The following is a 15,095-nucleotide window of genomic DNA, read 5'->3' as shown; positions in this document are numbered from 1 at the left end:
GACAAAAGATTCTTATGAGAAAACATAAGTAAACGAGCCTCTACTTGAACCTCCAAGGATAAAGGTACATGAACAACCATTTGATTTCCATAAAAATCGGTACGGAATCCCTTGCAAACTAATGGATGTAAACAAACCCCTCCACTAAAACAGGCTGGAATGCCTATATGCCTAATCTATGTAGATTGGGTGCTCTATTCAGCAATATAGGATGTCCCTGCATAACTTCTTGATCAGTAAAAGAGTAATTTTCTTATGTAGTTATTCATAAGTTGTTATCCCCTTACATCTAACTATCAAATAAATAAGTTTCATACTCCAAGAACATGAAAAGAAACATACTGATATCAATCTGACTTAAGTAGGAAAACAGATTTGACGAGGAAAATGTAGAGTCAGAATAATGAAGACTTGGAAAAAATTAAAACATCAAGATTTTTCCGACAGAAGTTCTGGAAACCTCACTGTAGTTGGCGTTGTTAATGGAGAATATGTGACATTGGACTGTAATTTTCTTAGTTGCAATTTTCTCAACCTTTGTTCTGTGATCTGTCATCTGTAAAGGGGGATTTAGAGTGAAGGTTTATATAAATATTTTTTGGGGTTCATAAGACTAGTTACATACTATATTGCACATGAACTATTGGGATGAGCTTGTGGGATCATGTCAGGTGTACTTCTGGACACTTGAGGTGTAAGTATCGCGAGACAACTATCTGTACGTCTGTCCCAAAGTATCTCATCTCTATATGAGTCCCTGACGAGTTTCAAGTTTGCCTTCCATACATAATCCTCAGACCAAAATGTTATATAAGGTGTAATCTGGTATGATTATCCACTGTTCAATAGTAAAGTCAACTTGTAGATTCTTGTTCTGGAAAAAGATGAGAGAACTTCCCCATTCCCCATTTCAAATTGCCATTCTTTTACTTTGCCAATGGGATGACAGTTGTGGCATTCCTCTTCTTCTCATTTTTCATTTTTGTTCCTAAATTATTTCTTCATCAGGATTTTTTTTTTTAAAGAAGTCATGGATAAATGCTTCCCACTAAGTACTGACCTAGTCTTTATTTTGACTTAGCTATCATCTTAGTGGCTAACCATGAAGCCATTACATGACTGTTAAGAATACTATCAATTTGTAGTATAAATCTAGAGGTTCCTACTCAACTATGCAACACAAGTCTTAGTTCTATCCTCCTCTTCTCCAAGTTTAGTTGGTTGCAAAAGCAAATGAGGAGCTTTGGAAATTTGGGGCAAGGGCCTCTACTTGCATTTGCTTTGGCAATTTGCTTTGTAGCCAGCACTGTTGTTGCTGATTACTCTTATGACTATACTTCTCATTCACCTTCTTACAATTCTAAGAAAGACTACAAATCACCTTCTCCATACTACAAGAAACCGGAAAAACATGTTGAACATTCTCCATCACATTACTATTACAAGTCGCATGCTCCTTCAAAACACTACTATAAGGCACCTGTTGTTGCGAAGTATTACCAGTCACATGCTCCTTCAAAGCACTACTACAAGGCACCTATTGTTACGAAGTATTATAAGTCCCATGCTCCTTCAAAGCACTACTACAAGGCACCTGTTATGGCAAAGTATTACAAGTCACCTGCTCCTTCGAAACAATACTACAAGGCACCAGTGGTAGTGAAGTATTACAAGTCACCAGCTCCTTCAAAGAATTACTACAAGTCACCAACTCCTTCAAAGTACTACTACAAATCGCCAGCTCCTTCAAAGTACTACTACAAGTCGCCATCACCTGCAAAGTACTACAAGTCACCTGCTCCATCAAAGTACTATTACTACAAGTCCCCATCCCCTTCAAAATATTACAAATCACCCGCTCCTTCTAAATACTATAAATCACCAGCACCACAAAAATATTACAAGGCACCTGTTTACTACAAGTCTCCTCCACCACCACCAACTTATTATGAGAAATCCCCTTCTTACTACAAGTCCCCTCCCCCTCCACCATACTACAAAGAATCTACCCCTTACTACAAGTCCCCCCCTCCTCCCCCATACTACAAAGAATCTACGCCTTCCTACAAGTCCCCTCCACCTCCACCATACTACAAAGAATCTACCCCTTACTACAAGTCCCCTCCCCCTCCACCATACTACAAAGAATCTACTCCTTACTACAAGTCCCCTCCACCTCCCCCATACTACAAAGAATCTACCCCTTCTTATAAATCTCCTCCCCCTCCACCATACTATGAAGAATCTACGCCTTCCTATAAATCTCCTCCACCTCCACCATATTATGAAGAATCTACACCTTCCTATAAATCTCCTCCACCCCCACCAAAGTACTATGAGCAATCTCCTACAACCTATAACTCACCACCTCCACCACCACCAGCCTATTACAAGCAAGCTCCCACCTATGCCTCACCTCCACCACCTCAGAAGTACGAGCAATCTGTCACCTATGCTTCACCTCCACCCCCGCCAGCATCTCCCCCACCGACATACTACTAAACATTCAATAACTCTTATCATTTCCATGACTTCTACATCCTATTTTGATTTCATTCCCTCTTCCAAAATTTAATGTATGCTTGTCAAAATGATCAGCTTTGCTTACTGTATGTTCAATATTGTTTTGTTCTAATGAATTGTATTTTGTATTATGTCTTCATTAGTTTTTCTCATTGTATCAAGATTAATAGTTTGTTACCTATCTTCTCTTCTTTGTGTAATATTCTGTGGTTTTAATCGACTTAATTCTTTCAAGTATAGTATACCTCCATAACATATATTTGATGATACGGAAAGATACAAAAGGTTAGTTGGGAAACTAAACTACCTTACAGTGACCCGTCCAGATATTGGCTATGCAGTTAGTATTGTCAGCCAGTTCATGTCTGCACGAACAGTTAAACATTGGGTAGTCGACGGAATTCTATTTCGAGACTCGGAACTTCAAATGTTGACTAAAGTCAATCATTTCAACTTAAAAGCTTCCAAAACTTATAAAAATCTCAACTTTACGATTTGGTTTCAAATTTAACCTCAAAAGCTTATCAAACATGACTTGGGGTAACTATTGAGAGGGATAAAACGGTAATTTTTCCAAAAAAATAAATCCAAATATGACCTTCAGGGTCATTACACACTTTGTTCCCGAGAAGATAGAGAACATGATTTCTACTAGCTATGTAAAGACGAGAGAAATCGGGTAATATATTAAAGAAGGCTATAAATGGTACCCGTGTGGAATATCTTTGTAACACGTTGGACATGATTAATATCTATACTACAACTTGAGGGGGAGTGCTACATAATGTATATAGACGCATCTTCATACAATCGTAGGTTGAGATATTAGGGATTTTGTGACTTTGTTTCCTTAGATAGATTTACTTGTACACCTATAAATAGCTCACTCTTGGAATAATATGATAAGGAGATTCGTTCCATTGCCTCTTTATTTTACAATAAGCCTTCTTTGACATACTATCCATTTTTTGGATTGTAATTATACTAATCAACTTTTGAAAAAGAAAATTATATAAAGCAAAAAGAAATAAAGAGTCATAAGTTAATAAATTAACCAACAACTCATAACACTATGATACTCATTAGTAAAAGATTAATCTTCTTATGTAGTTATTTGTAAATTGTTACCTCTTACAAGAGGGGCGTACCCATTATCCACCGAGTTTAGAAGGCTGTAATTGGTCCAAAGGGTGGGTCACAGGCATATTTCTCGGTTATCAAAAAAAAAATGGTTACCCTTTACATGTTTTAACTAATAAAATAAATGTCATACCCCATGAACATGAAGAGGACAATATTGTTATCAATCTGACTCAAGTAACTAAAAAAACAGATTTTGAAGACGAAAATATAGAGTTTGATTAACGAAGACTCAGCTAAAAATAAGACATATCAAGATGTTTTCGATAAAAGGTGTTGTGAAACCTCTCTGTATTTAGCATTCTTGACGAAGAATATGTGACATTTGACTCTAATCTTTTTACTTGCAATTTTCTTAACTCATTGTTTTTTTTATTATCAGTGAAGGGTGATTTAGAAAGACTAAGTACATAGATTGCACAGGAACTATTGAGACAAGCCCCGTGTGTTGGACGTTTGATGCCTCTCAGGTATACATGCTGACACTTGAGGTGTAAGTCTCGCGAGGCAACAGCCTCCACATCTGTCCCAAAGTACCTCATCTCGAGTCCCTAACGCGTCTCAAGTTTGCCTTCCATGTGTGATCCTCTGTAAGTTTTTGAACTTCTTGTTCAGTTTTTGTACAAGTGAACATATAATTCTTGTTCTGCAAATGGTCATTAATCTTTTACTTTCCCAATGGGATGGAAGTTGTGGCATTCCTCTTCTAATCTTCTCATTTTTTTATGTTTCTAATGATTTGTTCAATCATTAGAATAAGGTTTAAGAAAAAAAGTTGTGGAAAAATGCTTCCCACTAAGTATTGACCTAATCTTTATTTGGACTTTGCTATGATATTAGTGGCTAACCATGAAGGATGTCACTTTGCTACTATAAAAACTAGACATCTCAACTCAACTATGCAACACAAGTCTTAGTTTTATCCTTTTTTTTTACAATCAAAATGAGAAGCTTTGGGAATTTGGGGCAATTGCCTCTACTAGCATTTGCTTTGGCAATTTGCTTTGTAGCCAGCACTGTTGTTGCTGATTACTCTTATGGCTATACTTCTCCCTCACCTACTTACACCTCTAAGAAGTACTACAAATCACCATCTCCATCTCCATACTACAAGAAACCGGAGAAACATGCTGAACATTCTCCGTCACACTATTACAAGTCACCGGTGCCTTCCAAGCACGACTACTACAAGTCCCCCACTCCTTCAAAGCACTACTACAAATCGCCGGTAGTAGTGAAGTATTACAAATCACCGGCTCCTTCAAAGAAATACTACAAGTCACCTTCCCCTTCAAAGTACTATTACAAGTCGCATGCCCCTTCGAAGAAGTACTACAAGTCACCATCCCCTTCAAAGAATTACTACAAATCTCCATCGCCTGCTCCATCAAAGCACTATTACTACAAGTCACCATCCCCTGCTAAGTACTACAAATCTCCATCACCTGCAAAATACTACAAATCTCCATCGCCTGCAAATTACTACAAGTCGCCTGCTCCAGCAGAGAACTATTACTACAAGTCACCATCCCCTGTAAAGTACTACAAATCTCCATCACCAGCAAAATACTACAAGTCACCTGCTCCATCAAAGCATTATTACTATAAGTCACCATCCCCATCACAATATTACAAATCACCCGCTCCTTCTAAGTACTATAAATCGCCGCCACCACCAACATATTACAAGTCACCAGTTTATTACAAGTCCCCTCCCCCTCCACCATACTACAAAGAATCTACCCCTTACTACAAGTCTCCTCCTCCTCCTCCATACTACAAAGAATCTACCCCTTACTACAAGTCCCCTCCACCACCCCCATACTACAAAGAATCTACCCCTTACTACAAGTCCCCTCCACCTCCCCCATACTACAAAGAATCTACGCCTTCTTATAAATCCCCTCCCCCTCCCCCATACTACAAAGAATCTACGCCTTACTACAAGTCCCCTCCCCCTCCCCCATACTACAAAGAATCTACACCTTACTACAAGTCCCCTCCCCCTCCCCCGTACTACAAAGAATCAACCCCTTCCTACAAATCCCCACCACCTCCCCCATACTACAAAGAATCTACACCTTACTACAAGTCCCCTCCCCCTCCCCCGTACTACAAAGAATCAACCCCTTCCTACAAATCCCCACCACCTCCCCCATACTACAAAGAATCTACCCCTTACTACAAGTCCCCACCACCTCCCCCATACTACAAAGAATCTACCCCTTACTACAAGTCTCCACCACCTCTCCCATACTACAAAGAATCTACCCCTTCCTATAAATCATCTCCACCGCCCCCATACTACAAGGAATCTACCCCTTCCTATAAATCACCTCCACCTCCCCCATACTACAAGGAATCTACCCCTTCCTATAAATCACCTCCACCTCCCCCATACTACAAGGAATCTACACCTTCATATAAATCTCCTCCACCTCCACCATACTACAAAGAATCTACCCCTTCCTATAAATCTCCTCCCCCTCCACCAAAGTACTATGAGCAATCGCCTACAAAATACAACTCACCATCTCCACCATCACCAATCTATTATTAGCAAACTCCCACCTATGCCTCACCTCCACCCCCGCCAACATACAACTAAACATTCAATAACTCTATCATTTCCATGAATTTTACATCCTATTTTTATTCCATTTCCCTTCCAAAATTTAATGTATGTTAGTCGAAATGATCGACTTTATTTATTGTGTGTTCGATATTGTTTTGTTCTAATGATTTGTATTATGCATTACTTGAGAATTAATTAAGTTTTCCTCATTGTATCAAGATTAATAGTTTGTTACTTGTCTTCTCTTCTTTGTGTAATAATATTGTATCCAAATTGTTAATTGAAATGAGGTGGTATTTTCCCTACATAATTTCTTCCCTGCAAAAAATTGTAACCTATCTAATTAAAAAAAATTGGTAAAATCTACTAAAATTATTTATAAATTCACAAATTAAAATCTAATATCATGATGATATGCAACTCAACAAAAAACGCCTAAAATACATTAACATTATAAAATTTTAAAATAAAATAAAAATGTGAAAAAGTTGGCATAAATTTTAGAAATGCTAATATATGACTATGAAATATACAATCAACTTTATATAATATCATGATATACAACTCTAATTACAACGCCTAACAATCCAAATATTAGAAGGAAACAAAATATCATATGTTCCTCTTGAGAAATAAATATATTAATATTATTACTTGAATTTCTCTCTTTGATTAAACGAGTTGTGTTTGGACCAATTTATTCATACCGCAACTATTCCATCATGTACTTGCTATCTAGCGGTTAGCTCCCACTATAATACATGTACCAAGTAACTTTACTCACTTTAGGCAGATGGAAAAATATCATATAATGTTCGAAGACAACTCTTTCCATTATTGAATTTCTTGCTTGACATAAAACCAAGTTTTAGATATAAAAAAAAAAATGTTACTTATAGTCTTATATAGGAAAGTTACAATTGCATAGTACAACTCCAACACCAACACTGTTTGGGTAAATATTTATGAGCATTGGGTATTTACACCAAATTTATATAATTTATTGTAGTTAGATAATTTAATGGAGTGAAATATATTAATTAACCATGATTAAGTGAAGTTATTGTATATTTATACACATGACATACATTCATTAATTTGATTTAAACACCCGATGCGAAAGTTAAAATAACAGGACTTGAAAAAAAATATGGAGGTTGTATAATGAAGATCTTGAAAAAGTAAAAAATACATCATGATTTTTCTTATGGAAATTCCATCAAATTAACCCACTATCGTAACAATGGTGTCTGGGTACACTCTACCCTCCCTAGACCTTACTTTGTGAATTTATACTGAATATATTGTTTGTTGTTGTTGTAATCCGGTGTGTGTATATGATCTTTTTGCCTTGTTTTTGAACTTCATGTTCAATATTCAAGTCAACTTATCTATTATTTCTAAATTAGCCCACTTGCAAATTATTTTTTCAATCACCAAAATAAATGCTTGCCACTAATTACACTAAACTAATCTTTATTTGGACTTTCCTATCATCTTAGTGGCTAACCATGAAACCATTACATTAATTAATCTCAAGAAGTATATTACTTTGCTACTATAAAAACCAAAGATCCCAACTCAACAATGCAACACAAGTCTTAGTTCTATCTTTTTTCTCCAAAAATCAAAATGAGAAGCTTTGGAAATTTGGGGCAATGGCCTCTACTTGCATTTGCTTTGGCATTTTGCTTTGTAGCTAGCACTGTTGTTGCTGACTACTCTTATGACTATACTTCTCATTCACCCTCTCCATACTACAAGAAACCGGAAAAACATGTTGAACATTCTCCATCGCATTATTATTACAAGTCGCATGCTACTTCAAAACACTACTACAAGGTACCTGTTGTTGCGAAGTATTACAAGTCACATGCTCCTTCAAAGCACTACTACAAGGCACCTATTGTTACGAAGTATTACAAGTCACGTGTTCCTTCAAAACACTACTACAAGAGTACACCTGTTGTAGCGAAGTATTACAAGTCACCTGCTCCTTCGAAACATTACTACAAGGCACCGGTGGTAGTGAAGTACTACAAGTCACCTGCCCCTTCAAAGAAGTACTACAAGGCACCAGTGGTAGTGAAGTATTACAAGTCACCTGCTCCTTCGAAACACTACTACAAGGCACCGGTGGTAGTGAAGTATTACAAGTCACCTGCCCCTTTAAAGAAGTACTATAAGGTGCCAACTCCCTCAAAGTACTACTACAAGTCACCATCACCTGCAAAGTACTACAAGTCGCCTACTCCATCAAAATATTACAAATCACCTACTCCTTCTAAATATTATAAATCACCATCACCAACAAAATATTACAAGTCGCCAGTTTACTACAAGTCTCCTCCACCACCACCACCAACTTATTATGAGAAATCACCTTCTTACTACAACTCCCCTCCCCCTCCACCATACTACAAAGAATCTACCCCTTCCTATAAATCCCCTCCTTCTCCACCATACTACGAAGAATCTACACCTTCCTATAAATCTCCTCCTCCACCATACTACGAAGAATCTATCCCTTCCTATAAATCCCCTCCCCCTCCACCATACGTAGAAGAATCTACGCCTTCCTATAAATCCCCTCCACCTCCACCAAAGTACTATGAACAATCACCTACAGCCTATAACTCACCACCTCCACCTCCACCAACCTATTCCTCACCACCACCACCTCAGGAGTACAAGCAATCCGTCATCTATGCTTCACCTCCACCCCTTCCAGCATCTCCCCCACCAACATACTACTAAACGTTCAATAACTCTATCACTTCCATGACTTTTACATCCTATTTTAATTACATTTTTTCTTCCAAAATTTAATGTATGCTTATCGAAATGATGGGCTTTGTTTTTTTTGTGTGTTCGATATTGTTTTGTTCTAATGATTTATATTATGTATTACATGAGAATTAAGTAAGTTTTTTCTCATTGTATCAAGATTAATAATAGTTTGTAATATTGTATCTGAATTGCTATCTCTAGAGAATTTCTTCCTGCAATAGTTTGTAGCCTATCTACTTAAAAAAAGAAGGTAAAATCTACTATTTTTAAAAATAAATTCACATGTAGTGTAAAATAATTATAAATATATTAAGATTGTAAGATTTTATAATAAACTAAAACGTGAAAAAGGTTGCATAAGTTCTTAAAACTTTAATATAACATGATTATACAACGCTTAACGATCCATCGATATGAAGGAAATCAAATTTATTTGGAAATGGAAACAAAATGTCGTATGAGTTAAATTAGGTCTTAGGCCTAACTCACACCCCAAAAGCTAGCTCATGAGGGGAGGTTTGTCCAAGTCCGGAGACCAGTTTCCCATCCCTCTATCGATGTGAGACTTCTTAACACTCCCCCACACGCTCAGATATCAACTGGAGCGTTAACACTTATAATTGAGGGCCCAACATCGGTAAACAACACATTGAGATGAGCCTAACTCTAATACCATGTTAAATTAGGTCTTAAGCCAAATTATATGTAACCTTGTCTCCTGAGAAATAAATAATCAAGATACATTTTCTAGACCAACTTGTGTGTGCGGCAACTATATATTCCACCACATACGTACTTATTATCTAGCTCCTATCAATACAAATATCGAGTGACTTTACTCCACAAAAGCTCAGACATGAAAATAGTTTTATCTAGCGTTTGAAGACAACTCCAATTGTGTGCTTCCAACAAGTCAATAGATTAACATTACCTCACAATATTATAACAATGATTCTTGATCAATAAAAGAGTAATCATTAGATATGATTATTTTTAAGTTGATATTCCCAACACTTCTAGTTTTCCATACCCCAAGGAAACAAGGAAAATATGCTTACCCACATCAGGATCTTACATCAACCTGAGTGAATATTATTGTATATTTATACACATGACACGCACACATCCGTTTATTTGGTGTAAACAATCAATGCGAAGCAGAGTTAGAAAAACAAAAATTAGTTCCTAATGGACATGCCCCAAGCCTTGCGTATTGAACGCATACTTGAAGTGTTGATTTCGCGAGACGAGCCCCACACATATGCCTCGGAGCATTTTACTAACAATGCCTCGTCCAAGATGAGTTCCTAATGAGTCTTCAGGTGTGTTTGGTAGGAAGGAAAATATTTTCTACGAAAAATAATCCGCCTTAAAAACTTATTGAAGTTATAATCTAGTGTGTGTATATCTTTCTTTTTGCCTTGTTGTTTTTGAACTTCATGTTCAATATACAAGTCAACTTATATATTCTTTCTAAATTAGCCTACTTGCAAATTATTTTTCTATCATACAAAAAGAAATGTTAGCCACTAATTAAAGTAAACTAATAATATTTATTTGGACTTTAATTAATATCATGATCTTAGTGGCTAACCATAAAGTCATTACATTAATCTCAAGAAGGTTGTTACTTTTGCTACTATAAAAACCAAAGATCCCAACTCAACTATGCAACACAAGTCTTAGTTCTATCTTTTTTTCCCCCATAAAAAATCAAAATGAGAAGCTTTGGAAATTTGGGGCAATGGCCTCTACTTGCATTTGCTTTGGCAATTTGCTTTGTAGCCAGCACTGTTGTTGCTGACTACTCTTATGACTATACTTCTCATTCACCTTCTTACAATTCTAAGAAAGACTACAAATCACCTTCTCCATACTACAAGAAACCGGAAAAATATGTTGAACATTCTCCATCGCATTACTATTACAAGTCGCATGCTCCTTCAAAACACTACTACAAGACACCTGTTGTTGCGAAGTATTACAAGTCTCATGCTCCTTCAAAGCACTACTACAAGGCACCTGTTGTTGCGAAGTATTACAAGTCACACGCTCCTTCAAAGCACTACTACAAGGCACCTGTTGTTACAAAGTATTACAAGTCACCTGCTCCTTCGAAACACTACTACAAGGCTCCAGTGGTAGTGAAGTATTACAAGTCACCAGCCCCTTCAAAGAATTACTACAAGGCACCTGTCCCTTCAAAGGAGTACTACAAGTCGCCAGCTCCTGCAAAGTACTACAAATCTCCATCACCTAGAAAGTATTACAAATCACCTACTCCTTCAAAATATTACAAATCACCATCACCAACAAAATATTACAAGTCGCCAGTTTACTACAAGTCTCCTCCACCACCACCACCAACTTATTATGAGAAATCACCTTCTTACTATAACTCCCCTCCCCCTCCACCATACTACAAAGAATCTACCCCTTCCTATAAATCCCCTCCTCCTCCACCATACTACGAAGAATCTACACCTTCCTATAAATCTCCTCCTCCTCCACCATACTACGAAGAATCTACCCCTTCCTATAAATCCCCTCCCCCTCCACCATACTACGAAGAATCTACACCTTCATACAAATCTCCTCCTCCTCCACCAAAGACCTATGAACAATCGCCATCATATTACTCACCTCCACCACCACCACCACAAGTCTACTAGAAATATTTATCAAACCATTCACTTCAACCATTTCACCATTTCTTTTACTCTTAAATCCTTTTCTTCCTCCTAATTGGAGAAATTCCATTTCAACTGCTAAATTTGTATGTGTGTTTTCCCAAAGGGTCGATTTTTCTTGTTATGTGATCTTTTGTACTAATAATTTATAATATGCAGTTTTTTATATTTATGTAAGATGTTGAGACCTCCAACATTTTGGCTCAATATTGTATCAACCTCCTTTTGATCTAATCAACTGATGTGATCTTTTGTATTAATAATAATTTATAATATGTGTTTTTTTATATTTATGTAAGATGTTGAGATCTTCAACATTTTGGCTTATTGTATCAACCTCCTTTTGATCTAATCAAATGATGATAATTGCATTCTTAAAAACATATATGATTCTAGTCAATACATGATTTGTTTTTAAATGTGTGTATATAGCTTATAAGATAGTGTTAATAGTTCCTATAATAACTGCCTCGCAAAACAAAGCATTTTCAAAACTAAAATTGATAGAATCTTAGCTAAGATCAACAATGTCTCTAGAATGATTAAACGGATTGATTAATTGACTATAATTTTTAATTGAAAAAGATCAATTAATAAAAGAATTCGTTTTTGACTTTCTTTTAATGATTTTTCATTTCAAAATACTAGAAATGATGAACTCTTTTCACGTAGAGTCCTCTGATCATCTTGAATTTCTTGATGCTTGTGATACAACCGATAAATAAATTCAAAATGATAGTTAGCCTAATAAGTTATAGGATCAGTTACACTTATAATTACATGATATAATACAACCCAAACATTGTGTGTTTCCAACAAGTTAATAGATTAGCAATACCTCACAATATTATACAATTATTCTTCAATAAAAGTGTAATCATTAGATATGGTTATATCTAAGTTGTTTGTTATTCCCTAACATTTCCATACCCAAGGAAACAAGGATAATATAGTTAGGTAAATACTTACTCGCATCGGGTGTTTACATTATATTGATGTAACTTACTGTAATTAGATATATAATTTAATAGAGTGTGTGTATATATATATACATCATTAATCATGGTTATATGATATTACTGTATTTTCAAACACATGACATGCATTCATTGATTTGATATAAACACTCACTGCGGATGAGATCGTTAAAAAGAAACAAAGAAATATGGAGGTTGCATAATGAGGATCTTGAAAAACTTAAAACATCAAAATTGTAATATTCCTAGAGTAGAATATAAGATATAAGAACCTCTAATTTTGAGTTTCAATGTGTTCAACTTCTAATTTATGATCAATAAAGATGGCTTTTGAAGATATATAAATACTAAAAAGATTGTTTTCGATATATACTCGATTGCACAAAAATGATGGGACGATACCCAAGCCTAATACAATTGCGCGTTGAACACATTCTTGAAGTGTTGATTTGCGATGCCTCAAATGTTTTACTAAGAATGCATCGTACAAGGTGAGCTCCGAGTCTTAGGATGCGTTTGGTAGGAAGGAAAATATTTTCTACGAAAAATAATTCGCCTTATAAATGACTTATTTAAGGTATAATCTAGTGTGTGTATATCTTTCTTTTTGCCTTGTTGTTTTTGAACTTCAATGTTCAATATACAAGTCAACTTATATATTCTTTCTAAATTATCCCACTTGCAAAATATTTTTTCAATCACCAAAATGAAATGTTAGCCACTAATTAAAGTAAACTAATATTTATTTGGACTTTAATTAATATCATGATCTTAGTGGCTAACCATAAAGTCATTACATTAATCTCAAGAAGGATGTTACTTTGGCTACTATAAAAACCAAAGATCCCAACTCAACTATGCAACAAAAGTCTTAGTTCTATCTTTTTTTTTCCCCATCAAAAATCAAAATGAGAAGCTTTGGAAATTTGGGGCAATGGCCTCTACTTGCATTTGCTTTGGCAATTTGCTTTGTAGCCAGCACTGTTGTTGCTGACTACACTTATGACTATACTTCTCATTCACCTTCTTACAATTCTAAGAAAGACTACAAATCACCTTCTCCATACTACAAGAAACCGGAAAAACATGTTGAACATTCTCCATCGCATTACTATTACAAGTCGCATGCTCCTTCAAAACACTACTACAAGACACCTATTGTTGCGAAGTATTACAAGTCTCATGCTCCTTCAAAGCACTACTACAAGGCACCTATTGTTACGAAGTATTACAAGTCACACGCTCCTTCAAAGCACTACTACAAGGCACCTGTTGTTATGAAGTATTACAAGTCACCTGCTCCTTCGAAACACTACTACAAGGCTCCAGTGGTAGTGAAGTATTACAAGTCACCAGCTCCTTCAAAGAATTACTACAAGGCACCTGTCCCTTCAAAAGAGTACTACAAGTCGCCAGATCCTGCAAAGTACTACAAATCTCCATCACCTGGAAAGTATTACAAATCACCTACTCCTTCAAAATATTACAAATCACCATCACCAACAAAATATTACAAGTCGCCAGTTTACTACAAGTCTCCTCCACCACCACCACCAACTTATTATGAGAAATCACCTTCTTACTATAACTCCCCTCCCCCTCCACCATACTACAAAGAATCTACCCCTTCCTATAAATCCCCTCCTCCTCCACCATACTACGAAGAATCTACACCTTCCTACAAATCTCCTCCTCCTCCACCATACTACGAAGAATCTACCCCTTCCTATAAATCCCCTCCCCCTCCACCATACTACGAAGAATCTACACCTTCATACAAATCACCTCCTCCTCCTCCACCAAAGACCTATGAACAATCGCCATCATACTACTCACCTCCACCACCACCAGTCTACTAGAAATATTTATCAAACCATTCACTTCAACCATTTCACCATTTCTTTTACTCTTAAATCCTTTTCTTCCTCCTAATTGGAGAAATTCCATTTCAACTGCTAAATTTGTGTGTGTTTTCCCAAAGGGTTGATTTTTCTTGTTATGTGATCTTTTGTACTAATAATTTATAATATGCAATTTTTTATATTTATGTAAGATGTTGAGACCTCCAACATTTTGGCTCAATATTGTATCAACCTCCTTTTGATCTAATCAACTGATGTGATCTTTTGTATTAATAATAATTTATAATATGTATTTTTTTATATTTATGTAAGATGTTGAGATCTTCAATATTTTGGCTTATTGTATCAACCTCCTTTTGATCTAATCAAATGATGATAATTGCATTCTTTAAAACATATATGATTCTAGTCAATACATGATTTGTTTTTAAATGTGTGTATATAGCTTATAAGATAGTGTTAATAGTTCCTATAATAATTGCCTCGCAAAACAAAGCTTTTTTCAAAACTAAAATTGATAGAATCTTAGCTAAGATCA

The 15,095-nt window shown here is 35.9% G+C and overlaps 4 protein-coding genes and 1 pseudogene across 4 annotated transcripts; all 5 read left to right on the top strand.

The window, feature by feature from the left end:
* The first annotated feature begins 121 nt into the window (after window positions 1-121).
* LOC125835936 (extensin-2-like) lies at window positions 122-2,622 on the top strand (annotated as a pseudogene).
* A 1,973-nt stretch (window positions 2,623-4,595) lies between these two features.
* On the top strand, window positions 4,596-6,243 carry LOC125837059 (extensin-2-like). Its single transcript, XM_049516203.1, has 2 exons — window positions 4,596-5,642; window positions 6,105-6,243. The coding sequence occupies exons 1-2, from the start codon at window positions 4,607-4,609 to the stop codon at window positions 6,221-6,223; spliced, it is 1,155 nt and encodes a 384-aa protein (XP_049372160.1). The 5' UTR covers window positions 4,596-4,606; the 3' UTR covers window positions 6,224-6,243.
* A 1,606-nt stretch (window positions 6,244-7,849) lies between these two features.
* LOC125837069 (extensin-3-like) lies at window positions 7,850-9,068 on the top strand. Its single transcript, XM_049516216.1, has one exon. The coding sequence runs from the start codon at window positions 7,871-7,873 to the stop codon at window positions 8,993-8,995; it is 1,125 nt and encodes a 374-aa protein (XP_049372173.1). The 5' UTR covers window positions 7,850-7,870; the 3' UTR covers window positions 8,996-9,068.
* Window positions 9,069-10,746: 1,678 nt separating this feature from the next.
* Window positions 10,747-11,700, top strand: LOC125837076 (extensin-2-like). The gene has a single exon (XM_049516227.1). It carries the CDS (start codon window positions 10,747-10,749, stop codon window positions 11,698-11,700), a length of 954 nt encoding a protein of 317 aa, XP_049372184.1.
* A 1,903-nt stretch (window positions 11,701-13,603) lies between these two features.
* Window positions 13,604-14,554, top strand: LOC125835928 (extensin-2-like). Its single transcript, XM_049515039.1, has one exon. The coding sequence runs from the start codon at window positions 13,604-13,606 to the stop codon at window positions 14,552-14,554; it is 951 nt and encodes a 316-aa protein (XP_049370996.1).
* Window positions 14,555-15,095: the final 541 nt, after the last annotated feature.

Source organism: Solanum verrucosum, unplaced genomic scaffold (assembly GCF_900185275.1).
Source record: "Solanum verrucosum unplaced genomic scaffold, falcon-dt-bn FXZP01000284.1, whole genome shotgun sequence".
NCBI classification, from domain to species: domain Eukaryota; kingdom Viridiplantae; phylum Streptophyta; class Magnoliopsida; order Solanales; family Solanaceae; genus Solanum; species Solanum verrucosum.
This window is presented reverse-complemented; position numbering and strand designations above follow the sequence as displayed.

Excerpts from the sequence above, each read along its gene's own strand:
- LOC125837059 (XM_049516203.1), top strand. The coding sequence starts at position 4,607 with ATGAGAAGCTTTGGGAATTTGGGGCAATTGCCTCTACTAGCATTTGCT. Across the intron at positions 5,643-6,104 it reads TCCCCCATACTACAAAGAAT|CACCATACTACAAAGAATCT; the intron begins CTACACCTTACT and ends CTCCTCCACCTC.
- LOC125837069 (XM_049516216.1), top strand. The coding sequence starts at position 7,871 with ATGAGAAGCTTTGGAAATTTGGGGCAATGGCCTCTACTTGCATTTGCT.
- LOC125837076 (XM_049516227.1), top strand. The coding sequence starts at position 10,747 with ATGAGAAGCTTTGGAAATTTGGGGCAATGGCCTCTACTTGCATTTGCT.
- LOC125835928 (XM_049515039.1), top strand. The coding sequence starts at position 13,604 with ATGAGAAGCTTTGGAAATTTGGGGCAATGGCCTCTACTTGCATTTGCT.